General features: G+C 40.5%; 2 protein-coding genes across 2 annotated transcripts in view; one reads left to right on the forward strand and one right to left on the reverse strand.

The window, feature by feature from the left end:
* Positions 1–608: 608 nt before the first annotated feature.
* On the reverse strand, positions 609–2,258 carry LOC110949974 (lymphocyte antigen 6G-like). Its single transcript, XM_022192325.2, has 3 exons — positions 2,077–2,258; positions 1,298–1,405; positions 609–1,175 (listed from the first exon to the last, which is right to left on the reverse strand). Exons 1-3 carry the CDS (start codon positions 2,120–2,122, stop codon positions 1,021–1,023), a joined length of 309 nt encoding a protein of 102 aa, XP_022048017.1. The 5' UTR covers positions 2,123–2,258; the 3' UTR covers positions 609–1,020.
* A 2,055-nt stretch (positions 2,259–4,313) lies between these two features.
* Positions 4,314–20,313, forward strand: part of msh3 (mutS homolog 3 (E. coli)) — a 51,433-nt gene continuing 35,433 nt past the window's right edge. The window contains exons 1-13 of the mRNA XM_022192324.2: positions 4,314–4,588; positions 4,669–4,768; positions 4,926–5,152; positions 7,414–7,638; positions 8,269–8,385; positions 8,469–8,586; positions 8,686–8,825; positions 9,430–9,596; positions 14,202–14,311; positions 14,453–14,567; positions 15,061–15,145; positions 17,504–17,613; positions 20,037–20,169. Of these exons, the coding sequence (XP_022048016.1) occupies positions 4,451–4,588; positions 4,669–4,768; positions 4,926–5,152; positions 7,414–7,638; positions 8,269–8,385; positions 8,469–8,586; positions 8,686–8,825; positions 9,430–9,596; positions 14,202–14,311; positions 14,453–14,567; positions 15,061–15,145; positions 17,504–17,613; positions 20,037–20,169 (1,785 nt within the window). The 5' untranslated portion in view covers positions 4,314–4,450. The remainder of the gene's footprint in view (positions 4,589–4,668; positions 4,769–4,925; positions 5,153–7,413; positions 7,639–8,268; positions 8,386–8,468; positions 8,587–8,685; positions 8,826–9,429; positions 9,597–14,201; positions 14,312–14,452; positions 14,568–15,060; positions 15,146–17,503; positions 17,614–20,036; positions 20,170–20,313) is intronic.

A 20,313-nucleotide genomic window follows, 5' to 3' on the forward strand; every position in this document is an offset into this window, starting at 1 on the left:
ACCAGGTATAGTTTCTAAAACAGAAAAACTAATAAACCCAGTCACATTTGCATTCAAATAACATTCAGACATGTGTAAATTATAAGCTGCTCTTACCCATGGACACCATCAGAAACAGGATCAGAGCTCCTGACATAAGCTTCATCGTGGAGAGAAAGTAGATCAGATTCTGTGAGGACAACTGAAGGTGAAACTGCTTTATAACATCCACTTCCTGTTTTATTGGATTACAGTTTCTTTTCTTCACAAATCCTCCTCCTCCTCCTCTAGTCACACCCCGCTAATAATCCTTAGAGTGAGATCTTTTTCTCTGTAGTTTTTTTTTAACATCCTTGTTAATGAATACAATAGCTGCAAGTGATACCTGCAGAGATCATCGTTCAGGGTGGATGATATCAAGGTCATAATTAGTTATTTTGAAGCACTTTATTTGTAACTAACATGAGCTCCTACTTGATTTTCTTGCACTTCTTCATTTAGTTCATTTGCAAGTCTGGAGAAAAGACGTGAGTGATTTGTTTAAACAAATTAAAACCAAAATTCACACTGTGGGTTGAAAATAGTTTGTCAGTCAGGCTCATTGAGAGCAGCCATCTTTGTAAGCAAGCAAGCAAGCAAAGTTTATTTATGGAACAGTTTTCACAGAAATGAATTCACTAAGTGCTTCACAGTAAAATCAATAGGGAAAAATTAAAATCAGCAAGAAACAACAGGGAGTGACACAACCATGTGCACAACCACAATAACATGCAAACAAGTTGTCACAACAACACCACCTAACTGAAAGCCTGAAGAACAGCCAGTCTCCAGCTACATTTTAACCATTTAATGTACAGATTCTTTCAAGATGCTTCTTTTCAGGATGTTCACAGGTCTGTCCACAGCTGTATAGAATACAGGAGACATTTTTAATTCACAGCCTGATACTGAAAAATGTTTTATTTCTTCTTTACTTTTACAAATTCAATCAGAAGTAAAGTGCAGCATCAGCAGCATCAAAATGAGCACATTTCCTGAGCCTCAGAGAAAGATCACGAGGATGGCGGAGGACACCAGCAGCAGGAAGACACTGGGACCAGTTGGCATGACACTGTTGCACAAATCCCCTTCACAGCAAGCCATAGCACCGACACATGCCACGCTGGTTTGGCAGCCCTTCGTAACCATGTTGTAACCTGCAAAACGTGATGAAGAGATCACTTAACAGAGCACGTTTTGACCAGAGATTACAGCCACCAGAGATTCACCGGGACAGCCTTGTTTTTTTTGCACACTTGGCACTATAACAACAACTTACCGTCTAGTCTGAGGGAAAAGCAGCGGTTGAAGATAACAGGACAAGATTTGGTGTCGATACAGGATCTGGGGTCGGCGGCTGTGCATGTGTAGCATCTTAATCCACATGCTATACAAAGACACAGAGCACAACAGTTTAAAACAGGCTGCATACAGGCCAAGGCTCGTAGATTTGTGGGTGTTCTGCAAGAACAAGTTGATCATGTAATTCACTCCTTTTTCCAGGAAGAGAACATGAAATGATAACAGAAACTGAAAACAATTTACCAATAAACCACCCAGTGTCTGAATTCTTTTAAATAAACATAACATTTTCCCCTTTAAAACACATTTTTAACACCTTTTTGCAGCTTTAGAGTTGAAAGAAAATAGTTTGATGCCATAAGGATAATTATTTTGGATTTATTTTTGCATTTTATGTTGCTAACTGACATGTAATTATTGCTAAATAATTCATCTTCTGATTATAAAACTCCCTTTTAAGGAAATGGGCTTTTTCATTTTGTTGTCTTCCTTTTAGCCACATTTAGATCAACTAGAAAATCACTTCCTCTGTTGCAAACAAGAAATCCTGTAACATATAAACCCTCTCTAAAACCATAAACTGCTGTTTTTCTACACAGTGTTGTTTGCAGAATTAAAGAAACAAGTTATTCTTTGTGAATTACTGTTCCCTAAACAGCTGGCAAAATGTCAACCTATTTCCTTAACTTTCGAAAACCACTAATTTCTTCAAAGCACAGTGATGAAACAAATCCAGTTGGCATGAAAGATTCCTACCTGCGGACAGAGTCATAAACACGATCAGAGCTCCGTAAATCTTCATCCTGAACGCAGATTGTTAACCAGCCTTGTATGTGAGAGAGAAAGCTCGCGTCGGGCTTTAGTTTTTCAGCCCAACTTCTCAGTCTGCCTCGAGAACTTGAACATTTGCATTTCTTCACAAAGCTTCCTCCCCAAGTGACCTGAATAGCACCGGCCCTGAAGTGACCTCATTATTCCTCAGAAAGCATTGCAGACTCATGCTTTTGGGGAATGAACACGAGGCCCAGTGCTGCTGGTTAGCCTGTGAGATCATTAAGAAATGAATATGAACTGATTTAATTAAAAAAAAACCTAATCTCTGTAATATTACATCACAAAAACAAGTAACGGTTTCTTCACAGAAGTTGATTTTTCTTTCATCACAATTATTGTTTCAAAATGCCTTTTATAAATCTGTTTTATTCCATATTGGCTTTTTCCTAATGACACCAGACGGCTCTTGTTAGCTATAGCAACACGGTAATTCAGAGTTACCCAATTAAAAGCTGCTGATGAGAAAGAGAACAGAGCAGGAAGCAGCAAGAGGAACCAGAGAAATTGCTCACATGGTTCACTGATCATGTGGACACCAGTAATGTGTCAAAGTCCATCTCTCTATTCTTGTGATTTTTTTTTCACTTGGGTTGTTAAACCCATGAAAAGACTTCTAAATTATTATTTTTAATTGTACGCCCTTGTTTAACAGATAAATGTGCAATTTGACATAACATTTTAATCATGAACAATAAGGAAAAAAGCGGTGTTGTGATAAATAAACCAGTACACAGACATTAACTATCCTCTGCAAGGCTGATACCTGCCAGTGATACGTCAAAGCCAGTGTAAGGCTTTGACATCTGGAGTTATAATGTTTTATGGATATACCTGGATCTATTCATCTGTCATTTCAATCAGTTAGCATTAATTACACCCCACAAAAGGACACCACTGTCTTGAAAAAGCCACAACATTAAAGTCAGTGACAGGTGAAGTGAACCATATACAAACCAATGTTCTGCAGGGAAACTTTGGGTTCTGGGACTCATGTGGATGTTGGAATAACACGTAGCACCCACCTAAACATTGCTGCAAACCAAGCACATCCCCCAGGCACTCCTTGATAGACTCCCACAGCTGGACAATGTTCCCAAACACACCTACAAAAACTACTCTGGATTTGCTTGAGGAACTTGACCAAGAGCCCAAGACATTGATCTGGCCTCCAGTCTCCCCAGATTTCAGTTTGACTGAGCATCCATGGGATGCACCAGAACAAGCCATATGCTGGAGACCTCACCCATGATTCCTAGACATGTCAGACCTGTTTTGTCAGCAGGAAAGTAAGTGGATTTATTGTTGTGGCTGGCTGGTGTATACATGCAGGAAATAGCCATTTAAAAAAGTAACACAAAATATTGAACCCTTGTGCCAACATTATGGTATGTCTAAAAATGCAGGTTATACACTACTAATGATGCAGCTCAGATTCAAATGTACTGAAAGACAGATACTGAAACCAAGTAATGCATTTTCTTTTTCTGTTATTTTCGCTTATTGTGGAATGAAATAGATCAATTATAAAGGCATACAGCATAATGTAATATATGGTATACTGGTCAAGAAAAAATAGATAGTCTGTTGATTTATAATATTAAATAAAAAACATATTTAGATATATGCACAAAGAATATATGCAGACTGCAGTGCAAAACGACAACTGCAGAGTGAGAATACAGTGCATAAAAGCTGATAACGCTGTTCTTGGTGCAAAAACAATGTAGCTACATATACAGTGGTTTATTGTACAGATGTGGAGGAGTGACTCAGCCTTTTATTTGGGTTATGGCAATGGAGAAGTAGTTGTTCAACAATACCGCAATGCAAAACCCCAATAGCCTGTCGTAAATATTTGAGATCCCAAGGGAAGAGAGAAGTTTGTTCAACCCATGCGCTTGAATATGATAATATGCTCTGTAGTTAAAACCACACAGTGCAATTATCTTATTATCTCACTCAGATTTTGGAGGAATCATTTTTATTTGCAGCGGATCAACTAGATAATCGCAGCGTTTAAAATTTTTTTCCTGGTGCAGCAGAAAAAATGACCTCAAAATATGACAGATTTTTTTTGTTGTTGTTGTAAAACTAGGAATGAATGCTTTTATTTTGGAAGGTATTGGAGAAGCGGTTTTATTGCGTCATTTACGCGCCAGTGTGACTTCAGCACATGCGCCGCTGTGTTTTGAAAAGCTGGAGAGCTGCAGCTCGAGCCTCGGGCTGTCTTACTTGTATGTGCTCTGGTTTCTGCACAATTCTGAGACGATGCATCTAATGTGAGTCCGAGTGAAACATGCCGAAGTCTTTGAAGAAATCCTGCAGCGCTCAGACCTCCATCAGCAGGTACTTTGGAGGACTGAGCAGCAGCAGCAGCAGCACTCAGTGTGGGATTAAACAAAATCCTGCAGATCAACAGCTTCTGAGGGGGAAGGTGAGGAGTGCTGCACCGAACACACAACATGCACGTCAGATATGCTTCAGTGCTGAACCTCTGCTGCTTTTCTCTTGCAGCAGAAACTTTCCTCTGATGATGACTTTGGGATGCCAACTAAACGAGCCAAGCTTCCTGATAAAGACCAGCAGCTGGAGGATCTGGAGTGTGGATCTGAAGGTGAAGTGTGTGCAGCAACTCCAGCAGAAAATCCGTCCTTGTTATTCCAGCTTCTAGACTCTACAATCTAGAGGAATCCTTCAGTTTTATTGTGCAGTTCTGGTCTCATGACGATCGCTTAAAGCTTTTAAGGTGGAATTTTGTCTTCATTCCTCAGATTCAAAGCTGACATCGAGCCGAGGAGGAAGCAGCCTCTGCTCGTCCACCTTGGAGAAGCTGAAGGGCTTCACCTGCAGTGCTGATGGTGCCAGCAGTACAAAATGTAAGCAAGAAGGCAGCGCTTGGTCTGCTGCTTCAGATCAACACCAAATTACAAACACACTGCAACATGCAGCGGAGGAGGATGAAGAGGAGGAGAGCCAGGGGGTGACTGCTTCAAAGCAGGTATGCATTAAAAATAGTGATCACTTGGGAGTGTTTGTGACAGCTGGTTAGTCCAAGGATGAAGGGGACTGGATTTCTTGATATAATATACATGTAATGTTACGTCGACTCGGCACCATTTTAAGCATTAAATATTATAATGAAATCAGCAATGGAGCGAAGCTGAATAATCAGCTGGGCCTGTTCATCTGCTGATATTTTTACATACATACAATGATGTCTTCAAATTAGGGACCCTCAGTGAAGAAGCTTCAGTTTTTTCCTCACAATTGATGTTATTTTAACAAATGCAGATACATGAATTTCACAGTGTTCCAGCATCTGATTTACCGTCCACTAAACCCACTTTTGGCCTGTCTGATTAGGCTTTAGATCCAGTCTAATCCTTCAGTCTAACCTTATATTTGAGCATGAAAAAGCCCCTCTTTTCTTACTTAGTTCTGCCGTTTTTGCCACTGTTACATTACTGCTTAGGAAGCATTGTTCTGCACAGCCATGTTTATTTGGCGAGGGAACAGTTTCTTTCAGCCTTAGATGCACGAGGGATTGGACCCTATACTCTTCCATAAGTGGGTCAAAAATTATAATAAATGTGTTTTTATATCCATTTTTGTCATTGTGGTTAAGAATAACCATTTGTATCAATGTTTGTATTATGTTTTTGTCCACACAAGAGTTATTTCATGTTTGAAATATGCTTATTTTTTACTTTATAGCAGATTTTGAACATTTTGATAATTGAAAAAGAAGAATATTACACAGAACAGCAATAGAAGAATGTCGACATCCATTTTGTAGAATGTAGATATTTTTGCACTGTTTTCCTCCAGCTGTTGCTGTTCTCCATTCCTCCAAGTTTGTGTACTTCATTACTTCTTGTATGATATTATCAGTGACAAAGAGCTTGGAGTAGTAATACAAATATTACAATTTCTTTAAAAGTATAAAAGGTAACTTAGAAATTTAAGTGGAATGACATCAAAAGCGTGTTTTTTGAGGAATAGCCTGAATGCGGAACGATAAAAGCTTTTCTTTACAAAGATATTGCAAGAAAATGACCTCACCGGATCATTTTTGACCCACTTATGTCTAAGAGTTAAGTCGATTTAGTTGAACAAGCCTTCGATGAGTCAGTCAGAATCACCTGAATACACCTTCAGTGGTAGAATACAATGCAAGAAAATGTCATCTTTTGTACAAAGGAGTTAACATCATCAATGCCACAAGCACAACTGCTTTTAGATGTCTCTAAATCCTCAAACCTTATGATTATCTCCAGTTTTATGTGAAAAAACTAACAGATTTTCATTGTGGTCTCGGCTTTCCACTGTATACGCATTTAGGAGTGCATGTCGAAAAATGTGCCTGAATAGAAACGGAATATTTGAGGTAATTGAGGAACAGTGTGTGTGCTTTTTGTGCTCATGAGTCTACGTCAAATCAGCCTCTTCCCTCTTTTCTCTCCATTCTGTCTGACCTCTCAAATGTACGTATTTATTGGCTTATTGACAACAATAAGTAAAAGAAGAAGCTAGGAAACTAATACAGTGAAGTCAGTGTGAAGTTTTTTTGTTTTTTTTCTCCGTACGACTGGAAAATGTCATATATAGACTAAATTGCTTTAAATGAGGAACTGAAAGAGTGAAGAAACTCTCAGTGGTTATAAATATACCGGGCTTTGCAAAAGTTCTGTTACACGGTTTCATGATCCTTAGGGACGTTTACATGTCGGAGCGAAAAATTCCATTAAACAAACTGAAAGTTCTACCTTATAGGCAGGTGTCCTTAACACAAATTTGTTCTCCGGTGAAGTTGTATCAAGATGGAAGTCAAAAGAGTTGAGATATCTGCTCTCCTTCATGCTGGCCACAACAAGTCTGACAGAGCCAAGCAGCTGAACATCAGCCGGATGACCGTCCACAGAGTCGCGGAGAGGCTCAAGAATGGTGAAGACCTTTCAGTGATCTTTCAAGAATGGTGAAGACCTGAAAGATCTTCACCATTCTTTAGCCTCTCCACAACTCTGTGGACGGTCATCTGGCTGATGTTCAGCACAAAGGAGAGCAGATATCTCAACTCTTTTGACTTCCATCTTGATACAACTTCACCGGAGAAAAAATTTGTATTAAGGACACCTGCCTATAAGGTAGAACTTTCAGTTTATTTAATGGAATTTTTCACTCCGACATGTAAACGTCTCTAAAGATCATGAAACCGAGTGTAACAGAACTTTTGCGAAGCCCGGTATTTATCCTTTTCAGGGATTCTGCTTGTCGATGTTTGCCAAATCAGGAGGAGGAGGAGGAGGAGGAGGAAAGGATGCTGAGCTGAGTCCTCCAGCAGAGTCTAGCGCCACCTCCAGGCGATCAAAGAGCATCTACACTCCTCTGGAGCAGCAGGTCATCCAGCTGAAACAGCAGCATAAGGACGCCCTGTTGGCCGTGGAGTGCGGCTACAAATACAGGTTCTTTGGAGAGGATGCAGAGGTGGGAACTGTTGATCCAATCTTTATAAAATGCAGCCTGAAAGACACATCATAGTGTTTTAGATTATTCTGTTCCTTTTATCGCTTTCACTTCCCTAGCATCGTGAGTAGTGATCATTTTTAGTTTTTTTTGTTTCCTCTTGTACTTTAAAATGAATCCCAGAACAAAACCAATGATGTTTTTTTATATTCTGTATCCAATCCAGTCCATCTGCTATCCCCACCCCTCTCATCCCCGCTCTCACCCAACCAGTCGAGGCAGATGACCGTCTTCCCTGAGCCTGGTTCTGTTGGAGTTTTTTCCCCCCCTACCTATTCTAGGATATTTTCGTTGCTTCCCACCATCGCTCATTCTGTTCTCCGTTTATAATTTGTAAGGTCTGCATTTTACTATGCTAAGCGCTGTGAGATGACATGTTGTGAATCTGCGCTATGTAAATAAAAATGAATTGAAGTATCCACAGATGAAGGGATATATCTGAGTTGTATTCAAAATTCTTGTGCACTAATTATGAAAACAACAAAGCAACTCATTTTAGAGAACGTGCTTTAATAAAATAAGGAAGAGGGGTCATTCTGAAAACCTGTCTCCTACCTTTAAGGCACTTCTGTTGTCTGTTTCTGTGACCAGATTGCTGCAAAGGAGCTGAATATCATGTGTCGTCTGGATCACAACTTCATGACGTGCAGCATCCCCACACACCGGCTCTTTGTTCATGTCAGACGCTTGGTGTCTCACGGACACAAGGTATCAGACACGTCTTACTGTTATTCTAGTTTACAAACCCAGGCTGCTCTTTCTAATTCTACATTACTGTCTTTCAATTCTAGGTTGGCGTGGTCAAGCAGACAGAGACGTCTGCGATCAAAGCCTCAGGCGCCAATAGGAACAATCTGTTCACTCGTCAGCTCAGTGCCCTGTACACCAAGTCCACTCTGGTGGGAGAGGGTATCCTTACAGTCAGTGGATATGTGTGTGTGTGTGTGTGTAAAATGGTCCTTTCTACGTCAGCATGTCTACAGCAGAGTCCTTGACAGTATTTTTTAGATGTGAACCCCGTCTGCAGACTGGAGGATGTGGAGGAGGGGGGCCTTGGAGACGTCGTGTTGGACCCTCCTGACAGCTTCCTGCTGTGTGTCAGTGAGAACTGGGACAAACTGAAGAAGCAGCTCACTGTGGGGCTGGTGGTGAGTCTAATAAACACTGATTCCTAAAAACTATGCATTCAAGCAGCTTGCCTTTTTTTGTTGTTAGCAGATAATTCTTATTATATTCACATCTTATTTCAAACTACAAAGCAAGGGTTTCTTTCCACTTGTTGTTTGTGAAGACACGTTAATGGACGGTGATGTTTGAATGCCTATTTTTGGGTGGTTTGCAATCATTTCTTGTTATTCACCAGTTACTTTTACTATTATCTTTTTTTTTTAAACTCTGTGATTGAAATGGTTCCATGGCAAGGACTTAAGTGAATGTTATGATACACTTTAGGACTCCAGACTGCGACCAAAACTTTTTTTTTGAGATTGTTCGAGTAGCCTCAAATATGAATCTGATTTCCCTCATCCTCATTTAAATAATCTTTTCATGGCACAAGCTGTACTTATTTAAATTTTATTCAACACAAACGGTCACAAGTGATTTGTGTGAAGTCAAAAATATGAATATATGCACATTTTTGTTTTGTTTCTTTGACTGTGTGCATCATTTTCTATAAATGTGTGTGCGTGTGTGTGTGTGTGTGTGTGTGTGTGTGTGTGTGTGTGTGTGTGTGTGTGTGTGTGTGTGTAGGCCGTTCAGCCCAGCACAGGAGACGTGTTACTGGACTGTTTCCCTGACGGTTCTTCTCGCTCTGAGCTGGAGGGTCGGATCCTGAAGATCAATCCAGTTGAGATCCTGGTTCCCTCCGACCTCTCAGAGCAAACCCACAGACTCCTGCTCAGCATCGCTAACGCCAGGTAATGTGCTGTTAGGCCACTAGAGGGCAGTATATGCCCACTTTCTACATGGCCTTGTGTCTGTCCTGAGCTCACCTGAGCTTTTACAAAAATGTGTGTCTGTTTGTGAGTCTGGTGTGTTTCATTCTGAGTAGTTGTGTTGCGACTTCCTCAGGCAGGTAGACAGTTGTTTTGTCTGGACCTCAGTCTGGAGGAAGAAATCAATATGTTCTCATAGAGCGGTTATGTGATAACGCTCCTCAGCAGCCTGAGCTTCACTGCAGGGCTGAACAGGGTTCAATCAAGAATTATTTATCTTAAGAATTCATGCAGTGACTTTCCTCATCATTTTACAGTTGCTTTACAAAAAAAAAACCCTATTTGTCATATAATTCATGAGTCATTTTATTGATGAAACGTTTAAAGTAGAGTTAAAAGCTGAGTCAAAGTGGAAGTTAATAAAAGTTGGCTGCTGGCTCCAGTGCTGATAAATGCGTTTGTGAGACTTTTCAATCAGGAGCAGCATCTGACTTCCAGGTGCAGGAAATTCAGATACAGCAAACTGAAGACACATATGGGTATAAAAATATTTACTGGTTTAAGATCTTTTCAGTGTAACATTTACAGTAACATTTATATCAGTTGTCAGGGGCTTTTACAAGGAAAACTATGGCAAAGAATTCAGTCTGACATTGTTGTCACCATCGTGGGAAGAATACTAATCTGTATGTTACCATGTAGCATTTAAAACTTTGAAGTTTAAGGTTTAGGTGTAAGAAATATGTTCACGATTTTTTTAAAAATTACCTTAGCGCAACAATCAGATGCCCATGTGAGCGTCATATTCTTATATTTTAATGTGCTTTCAATGTAAGTGATAGGGCTAAAAAAAGAAAAAACAAATCTCCTCTTTCTGTGCAAAAATGTATTTAAAAGTTTATCTGAATTATTGGGGGCTGATCAGTTTAAGTAAGTGATTAAGTTGCGACTTTTTAGCCCCCTAAAAATCTATTTTTGTTGGTCCACTTGTGTTTTTCTTGTGCAACCGCAGTCCACAGAAAAACGAAAGTTTATTCTAAAAGACTTTAATTTAGGAAGTTGCAGTTTGATTTACCTAGTTGAGAAAGTTGAAGGTTCATGTTTGCTTTAGATAATCTTTGGAATACAAGACTGGATTTAGTACCTGATGTCTTATAGTTAGGGTGCTGGGAATCTTTTGACGTATTGCTACTTGACTGTTGTCATAAGATGAGCATTCTGATCCTGCACTTCAATCACAGAACTGAGTGATTACAATGGCAATAACACCGTCAGTGTCTCGTACAACACGGTGTCATCGGCTTATGTTTTGGGTTAACAAGCTTCCCCTGAATCTCTGATACCAAAGCAGACTTCTGTTTAATCCAGTCTCATGCATGGACCACAAGTTGGCCTTTTTGTTCATCAGCTGAGTAACAGCTCGTCCAGCGACAGCCGTGTTGACCCGATACATTCCACAAACCTGTTGCCTCCCGTCGCGCCGCCGTTCGCCTCGTCTTTGAATCACAGTCTGGAGCCCACATGCTCACACCAGTAGGGCTAGGATCCTCTGGAGGCTGCCTAGGATTGCATTATGCTGTGAAAATGAAATGAGAGAGTGGGAGGGAGTGTATTCCATTAGATTAGAAGACAATGGTTGGATAAATGGGAGGAATGTCTGTTTGACTCCTTGAGCCCGCATATTTGTAAATTTTCGCCTCTTTTTTAAATTCCAGTGGCTATTCTCCATCCTTTCTCATTGTTCCCTCGGTTTAAATTTTGTTCCAGAGAATTCGGTTCATTTGTATTCATTTCTCTGTTATTGTTTCTCCCTCTGTGCCTCCTTTTTTCCCATGTTCATGTTGAGTAATTACAGTGGAGACGGGCCTGCAAAGGCCAGTTCAATTATTATGTTTGAACATCAGTGCTCTCTAGCGTTGTGCTCATCAGAGACAAGACTCCTCTCAGTGTGCGGGTTGTATCATACAGATACACGGCAGCTTTGTCTGTGCAGCTCATGTGGACAAGCTTATTGCATTAAATTCACAAGCAACTTTTCCAAGCCCGTTACAGATCACTACTACCTCTGGCAACTTCACAAGATATTTTAACTTTTTCTCAATTATAATTAATTAGGCTAAGAGGAATGATGCATGAAATGCACTGCAGATTTGGAAGTAGATGCTGTGGTGAATATCAGCATTGATACCTTTTAACAAACTCTAATATCACTGTGAACTATTGAAAATGACTAAAGCAAAGTGAACATTTAAAACTGTACTGTCATGGCTGCTTATGTTGGCTCGACAGCATCACGTCTCTGGGGTGAGTTGAGGAGACGGGACCCCGTGGCAACAGGATTTGTGTCCATGGAGGCGCTGGTAATGAGTCCCTGTGAGGTTGGTTGTATCTAGGTGCAGTTTTAGTTGCTTTACTCATCCACATCCCAGAGTCATGAGTCAGGATCTGAGCAGTGAAGCTGATTAGAGCTTCCGAGAAGCTCGCTGTCAACATAAAGGCTTTTCCCAAGATTTTGAAGCTGGTGACTGACCTTTTTCAAGTTAATATTACATCATGTGATTCTGTTTGGAAGGCAGAGGAGATGCACTAAAAGACAGTATCTGTGTGTTTAGATTTCAGCGGCTTGGTATTGACCCTGCAGCAATAAATACTAATCAAGGGCTTTAATCTGTTGTGCACTTTAGCCTCTCATCTCCAGGGTGCAACATGTGTCACTTAACCTTTAGCATTTCTGCTTTTGATTGATTTTCACGATCACAATGCTCTCAGCCTTCACATTAACGTGAAACATATTTACCCAGTTGCCTATAGTGGTGTCTGGCTGCGGAGATGGTTTTGTTTTCATTTGCCGAGAGTGGGGTTTCCATTAATTGCAGGCATCTTTTTCTTTGATCCTCCTGTCCTCATGCAGAAGTTCGCTTGAGCAAGACACTGAGCGTTAAGTTGATGGTGGACGAGTTGTGTCATGTGAATACGATGAATGAGAATCAAACCTTTGAAGGAGAAGCACTTAAGCGTTGCAATCCATTTACCTTCTCAAGCCTCTCTGAGTTCTATGCTGCTTGCACTAAGCAATTCTGGTCAAATGATTTTAAGTTGCAGTGCTTGTAGTTTTGTAAAATGACATTCCTTCACCCAAAATGTGAAAGAAAGTGTTTATTGGAGCTCCATTACTGCAGCAGCAGTTTATCAGTTAGATGTGAATGATCATAGAACTCTGCAACTACTCTGACAATCTGTTAATTAGTATTTATTACATGCTTCCTATTTTGATTTCCCTCCTCTGTGACAATAAACTGAACATCTTTGGGCTGTGGACAAAACAAGACATTTCAGGATGTCAGTTTTTGCTTTGGAAAACACCGACAGACATGTTTCACCTTTTCTGACCATTTATTGATTAAAAATGAGAAGTTACAACAGGAAAATAACTGACATATTAATCAAAACTGAAAATAATCATTAGTTGCAGGCCCTGAAGTACGCTGAAACTGTCAATACTGTATGCAACGGATTATCTGGAGCAATGCAGACACTGTCCAGGCTCTGTAGGTGGTCAGTTCACACTAGAGGATTTTAAAAACCACAGAGGGAATTCATGATCCTCAGAGGATAAATCCTGATCAGTGTGGCGATCTCATGACAATCAGGTCAAGCTTTTAAATAGTTCTGAACTTGGGTTGTAGTAGTAACCTGCTTTAGTCCTCAGAAGTACTTTGTGTGGACTTGTAGTTGAAAAATTCTATAATGCTAACATCATAACTGCTGGGATGTTATTGTTTACATGTTAGCATGCTAATTGCGCTGTTTAGCTCAGAACACTGTTATGTGTTCGCAAAGCTACGATCAGAGCTCAAACCTTTGTCCGTCTGAACCAACTTCACAGCTTCCTGTGAATTTTAAACCCACTGCAAACTGCTGGATCCTGTCAGGCTTTTGTAGAAATGCTACACTGCCGCTGTGTCTCTGGATCAATAACTGCAATTGTTGGTGTTCCTGTGAACCTCGTAAAATGGTCGAATCGACGGCTTAAATGATTAATGGTCCAAGTTGCACTGATAGCACAACATGCTGTCTATTGATCACTTCTATAGGATCTCTGCTCCCGGTCTGATCAGGGGCTGAACTGAAATATGATGATTTTTCTGTGTGTGTGTGTGTGTGTGTGTGGCATTAGGAAACGGAAGAAAGAAAACGCTCCAGCACTGCGTCCACAGCCACGTGTTTGCCTTGGTTGCCCTGGCAACAACAGAGCAGACAAAGCAGCCGAGTCCTTGAAAGCAGCAATGCCGAGAGAGTGGATGTAGCAAAAGGGAGATATGATGGAGCACCAGGGAGATGCAGGGGAAATGTGTTTTTTTTTTTTTCCTGTGCGTGACTGAGATTTGCATGTGTGTAGCTGAACAAAAGGACATCTAAAACACGCAGTGCTGCTGTGTTAAATTATTCTCACTGAAAAGAGGAAAACCAGATGTGTTTTCCTTCATTGGTCTGTGTGCACAGTCACACACCAAGCACCACTGACTACTTCTATCAATGCTCTCATAGGAATAAATAAAGTTTACAGTTGGTATCGTTCCCCTGCAGTGCTCAGGCCGATGACCGGGTGAGAGTTGAGAAGAGGGACAGCGCTCAGTTTGAGTTCGCCTCTGCGATGAACACGGTCACCGAGTTCTACTGCCACGCCCAGGAGACAGGTGTGCTTGTTTATGTCACTGCAGCGCACAGTCTTTGACTCCATACTCCCCTCGGTTCTTCATATCCCATCATTAGCCTGTGACTCATAGCTGTGTTTTAATGTTGAGTACGTGACGTGTTTGTGTGTCTGTGTCCTCCAGGCTCTCGCTCTCTGTCGAGCGTGGCGTCCTTAGAGAGCCCGGTGATCTGCTGTCTGGGGCCGCTCATCCAGTACCTCCAAGAATTCAACTTGGAAAGAGTTCTTAGGAGTGAAAGGTACATGAGAACAAACGCACACACTTGCAGAGGCAACACAGGCTGCAAGCAGAATCGATACAGCAAAGCATTCTTTGGTTCCAACTTCTCGAATGAAAGACTCTTATGTTATACATCACTGTAAACTGAATCTCCCCGGGTTTTGCAAAAACAACAAGAACACAAAAAGATATTTGGAGATACCACGTTGGAACCTGGCATTTATTTTTTGACATTTCATAGATTAATCAGTACTGAAAATACTTGCAGAAAGCAGGATTTTACACCGTACAGGAACATACCACATTTTATTTTATAATATAGCAACTTTTGCAAGCAGTATTCACAGGCCAGTAAGAGAGAATGGCTTTCTGTCACGGAATTGCTTTGATGTAAGGTACAGAAAAAAAACTCATCTCTCCTGTCATCGTATTTTTTTAAACCTCTTCCCAGAACATAAATTGATCATTTGATCATGCAGCTGTATTCTAATAGGATTTTGTGCTCCGAGCAGCTCATTCCGGCGGCTGTCCTGTGAGTCGGAGGGTTTGATCCTCAGCGCTGCTACTCTCAGAAACCTGGAAATACTCAACAATCAGGTAAAAACACATCTCAGCTGGAAGTTGTGGCCAATGATCAAGCAGAATGTACAATCCCATAGTGTATACTGTTAGTAATCGCTAACCAGAAATATCTGCACCCTATAACTTTTCCTACAAAGCATTTGAACATTTTCTTTTCAAAGCAGTGTTAATAGTGTGTTTTTCAAAGCTGAAACCAATCCCTCACTACGTCTTCCTTATTAGTAATGATGTGTGATGTCACTTATTTCCTTTTTGATCCAACACCACGTAAAACCGATGGAGGTTTTCTCTTCTGCAACAACTGATACGTTTGCAGGCAAAACCTGATTGTGTTCAGAAGAAGGGAAAGGCACAGACTGACTGAGCTACACTGCACTGTATTCCAAGTCTTATTCAGCTTATACTATGAATGCAGCCTCACAAAATACAGCAGCTGTTATAGACGAGGCGAGGAATCAACAGGTTACATGGGATTGCTGCATTATTCAGCATTCTGTTTGGACAAACAGTGCCTGTGAATGCATAATAGAATAAATAAATGCCAAAATGCATATATCAATGAGTCAACATGAGTCTGGGAGCTGCCAGTTAAAACAAATAAGACCGATTCAGTGAATATTAGCAGCATTTAGCAGCCAACATTTAGTGAGGTAAGGTTTGCTGCTTATACAGTGAATTGTTTAAACTCAATAAGAGCTAAATGATTTAGCAAAAATATCAAATTACAATGTTTCTGAATAATTTTTAGTTCCATATTAACTGTATATTAGATTTTATAACATGATGAAACGTAACTGCATGAGATACAGCAGAAGTGTGACTTTCACACAAAGAGTGCAGCAAGAATTTATGCGGAAACTAAATGGCAGTTTAATATAACGTACATCATAAATCGCAGCCTCTGCAATATGCATCGTTTCAAATGACGATTTTGATTGGAAGTCGGTCAGTTAATTGCCCTAAAATGGATGCAAGTCATTAAAATTTACAGACTCCCGGCAATCAAACAGCCATTTCAACAACACTGGAAAATTGAAAATATTAACGCAGATGAGAACAATTGAACATCCATCCATTCTCTATACACCGCTTTATCCTCACTAGGGTCGCGGGGGGTGCTGGAGTCTATCCCAGCTGACTCGGGCGAAGGAAGGGGACACCCTGGACGGGTCACCAGTCTGTCACAGGGCTACATATACAGACAAACAATCACACTCACATTCACACCTACGGGCAATTTAGAGTCATCAAGTAACCTCAGCATATTTTTGGACTGTGGGAGGAAGCCAGAGTGCCCAGAGAAAAACCACGCATGCACAGGGAGAACATGCAAACTCCATGCAGAAAGATCCCGGGCCCAGGCAACAATTGAACAATTTAATTTAATAGATGTGAGTTGACCACAGGAGTAAAAATCTCACTTCAGATTTAAGCCATAAGTTGCAGCCCTGGTCTTTATACAGTTATTCATTTCTGCTTATTTTAACTTATCTACCTATGTCATTTTGATCAGTGAGGTTCAGGACACAAATCGAAGCCTCTGCATGCGTGAATCACGTTCCCACGGTCCCTCTGTACTTGGATGTTGCACCCAAAGGACTCAGTTCAGACCGGCTTCAGTCGCTCTTTATTTCATTTCTAGAGCTGTAGATTGCATGTGACTATGAAAGGCAGAGGGAGAAGTAGCTCCTCTCAGCCAGGTGTGGGATTCACCTGGAATTACTGATCTTAAACACACATCTCTAAATATAAGAAACTATTCCTACGACAGAACTCTTTGGATTGGAAGTGTTGACATGTTGATATTGATTCTTTCATCATTACATTTGCATTGTGTGTGGCTATGGAGTTTCTTCGTGCTGCTGTCTCATTTTGTTTTAGAATTTGCAAGATTTTATGAGGTCAGACTTTAAGTCCTAAAGCTTTAATTTTGTGACTAGACAGTTGTGTTGGAGTTAGGCATCAGTGTTTTTTTATTTTCACTCCAGCACAAGAAGCCCATGAAGTAGAAAGACTGATCCGCTTTAGTAGAATTTTCCATTCTGTGATACTTTCAGCACATAATCGATTAGATTGACACCTTTCAAATGAACTATTTTTAATATAGACGTATAGAAACCTGCTCACCATCATAGTTACACAGAGCTGTGTGAATTTAATAGATGAGCAAGGCTGTATTTTTTCTGATCACAGGAAAATGTTCAGGGATCAGTTCAGCCTCGTGTGTGACTCTGAAGTTCAATCTCAGTTCAAACGTCTTCTCCTGGCATCATCTGTTCACCTCCTTCTCTCATATTTCTTTTCTTGCGATCATTTGGCGCTCAACGATGCACATGTCAGCTGCGTTTTGTGTGCGTGTTCTCTCCATCGCAGACAGATGGTGGTGTGAAGGGAAGTCTGCTGTGGGTGTTGGACCACACTCGCACTCCGTTTGGGAAGAGGCTGATGAGGAAGTGGGTGAGCCAGCCCCTCACAGACCCTCAGTGAGTACAGGATACCCTCTGCCCTCTGATGAAGCACGACTGTTGCAGCTCCACTGATTTGGTTTCATTCTCACGCCTTGGCATTTAGTTTCGTAGCGCTGCACAATTTACTGACTTTGTTTGCTTTGTGAGGCTCCCTGGATCTGAGAATCACAGCGGAGGCACTTCTTTGCCGTGAGTCGGGCCTCTCACTTATTCTGCCTTCCTATCATGTGTAATGACTGATTGAGGTGGGAAACATCTGCATGTGTTTCATTAGCAAGTTTTCACGTTATAGAAAATTAGGGTTTAATTACCTGGGACAGCTGACGTTCCCCGACATGAGATTGCCGTGAGATTTTCAGCTTATTAGGCTGAAAATGATACAAATGCTTTTGAGAAAAATTCTGTTTTTCTTGTTGTAATTACTGACTACAATCAGTGCACTTCTGAGGAGTAATGTAGTGGGTTCTTGTCTGCTTTGTGACCTGGGAGGCACACGATTACAACCACTACCTAGTTTCTTTTTCTTTTGAATGAAATTGTCCAACATTGCATCTAAATAGTGTTGTTAGAGAGGAAGCCAAAATGTGAACACAAACGTATTTATTCACCAAACAGAGCAGCTGTTCCTCTTCTCAGAAACACTTCCGAGTGAAAATACACATAAATTTAGCTTTGGAGGTACAAACACAGTTCTCCTGCTACAAACAGCCTCTCAGGTTTAGTAGGAAAGTACTTTTCCATTTCTCTGCAGTGTAATTTTATGATCCATATATTGAGTGTGTGAGTGTTTTCCCTGTGTGCGGATTATAGCTGTGGATTGGGCGCTGCTCTCAGATTATACAGATAGCTCGTCTCCAGAATTTCAATATGAGTAAAACCCAGATTACACTCAGACACATTAATTCCAATTCAGACAGCACAGTAGCAGACGACACGGACACACAGACACACACAGTTTACTGTACAGTCTGAATTTAAAGTCGGATTAATTACTTTACTGAGCTTGTCTTGATTTTTTTTTACCTTTTTCAGTCCATTTTTAGATGTTTATGCAAACAGAAAAATTTTGCATTCTGTGTCTCTAATAGTAGACTACAGTAGGATTTAAAAAGAAAAAAAAGTTCTTCAACTCTTACCTGTAATATTTCACCTGGTTTCATTGTGAATTGTACTGCAAAAATGTTTGAACCTTCTTAATATGCTAATTATCTTACAGATATTATTACAGAGCCACGGATCATGTAAAGTTTAAAGATAAAGCACAAGCTGAACCTGCTTTAGATTAATAGTTTATAGACACCCCTGATTTGTTCATGTTTTTTGTATTTTTGAGCCTAACCCGTGTCAGATTTTGTCACAAACTCTAAAACTAAGGAAACCTAAAGTACCAAATGCAACTTTTAAGTGATAACTGTATGTTTTGAATGTAAAATGTTATTTAATACAGGCTAATATAATCACCGTTGTTCCTAAATCCAGAAAAAACTCCCCATCTGTGGTGGGGAGTGTTCGTAGCTGGATGAGGCACCCAGGTCTGATAAATACCAACCATTAAATGGATCATTGTCACAAACATGGGATTGACCTGTAGCATGCCACAACAAAACCAAAGAACCTCCAGATGAGATGAGGAAGAAGGTGAGAAGATTTAGGACAATGGTGAATCTTCCAAAAACTTTCTAAGAGCAGGCTGATAACTCACTTAGGAAGTCACAAAAGATCCAAAGAAAGCATCCAAGAAACATCCAACCACTCTCACCTCAATAAATGTTAATGAACTCACTGTCTGACAGACATTCAGCTAAAATGTCGTTTAGTGCTGGGGCGAAGCCACATGGAAGAACATCAAGGCTCATCTGAATGTTGAGACATTTTAGGAGAGGTTCTTTGGACTGATGGGTCGAAAGTTGAACTTTTTGGCAGACAGTCCTCTTAAACCAAACACAGAATTCCACAAAAACAACATTATAGCCAGAGTAGAGGTTCTGTAAAGAAGAGTGGGCCAAATTTCTTCATGGCAAAGTCAGAGACTAATGTCCAGTAATCAGAAGCGTCTGGTTGAATTTGTCAGATTTTTGCTTTTCTGTTCGGTTAAATTTAGCTCGGAAGATGAGACACAGTTTAGAATGATTTGGGCACAAAAACTAAAAAAAAAAAAAAAAAAAATCAGGATGGGAGTCAAATGCTACTTTGCTGCACTTCAGCTGCAATCACTGCTGTCACAGATGCACTCACTGAATCTCTGAATTTATGAAGATGCTAATCAGCGGCACTTTGTTTTAGGCTCAAATTATCATTCTGGACAAAGTTCTTCTCAATCAGGACAGATTCAGTTCTTCAAATGTCTAGTTTCTTTGACTCTTCCTTCCTGTCGTCTTAGTGTTCTCTTCTGTGCCTCTTTCTTTCCCTCTTTCCCTCTTTCCTCTGTGAACCCACAGGTCTATCTCAGAGAGGCAGGACGCTGTGCAGGAAATCCTTCAGTCGGATTCTCTCACTTTAAATTCCGTCAGATCTTTGCTGTCACATCTGCCCGACCTGGAGAGAGGCATCTGCAGCATATACCACAAAAAGGTATTATAACACACGTTTCTTTACCCCTGGGATGATATTCATTATGATATTTTTCCACGACCTTTGTCTTATTTCTGTGGAGCTGGTAATCAGTGCTGTCAGATGTAACAACACTTGACTCACGTTCTTAGATCTGTTTGTGTA

Source organism: Acanthochromis polyacanthus, chromosome 7 (assembly GCF_021347895.1).
Source record: "Acanthochromis polyacanthus isolate Apoly-LR-REF ecotype Palm Island chromosome 7, KAUST_Apoly_ChrSc, whole genome shotgun sequence".
Classification (NCBI taxonomy): Eukaryota; Metazoa; Chordata; class Actinopteri; family Pomacentridae; genus Acanthochromis; species Acanthochromis polyacanthus.

What these genes read in the sequence shown, in the direction of transcription:
- LOC110949974 (XM_022192325.2), bottom strand. Translation starts at nt 2,122, where the DNA reads ATGAAGATTTACGGAGCTCTGATCGTGTTTATGACTCTGTCCGCAG. An exon ending in GTTTATGACTCTGTCCGCAG is followed by an intron (nt 1,406 to 2,076) that starts GTAGGAATCTTT and finishes GTCTTTGTATAG; the next exon opens with CATGTGGATTAAGATGCTAC. An exon ending in CTTTTCCCTCAGACTAGACG is followed by an intron (nt 1,176 to 1,297) that starts GTAAGTTGTTGT and finishes CACGTTTTGCAG; the next exon opens with GTTACAACATGGTTACGAAG.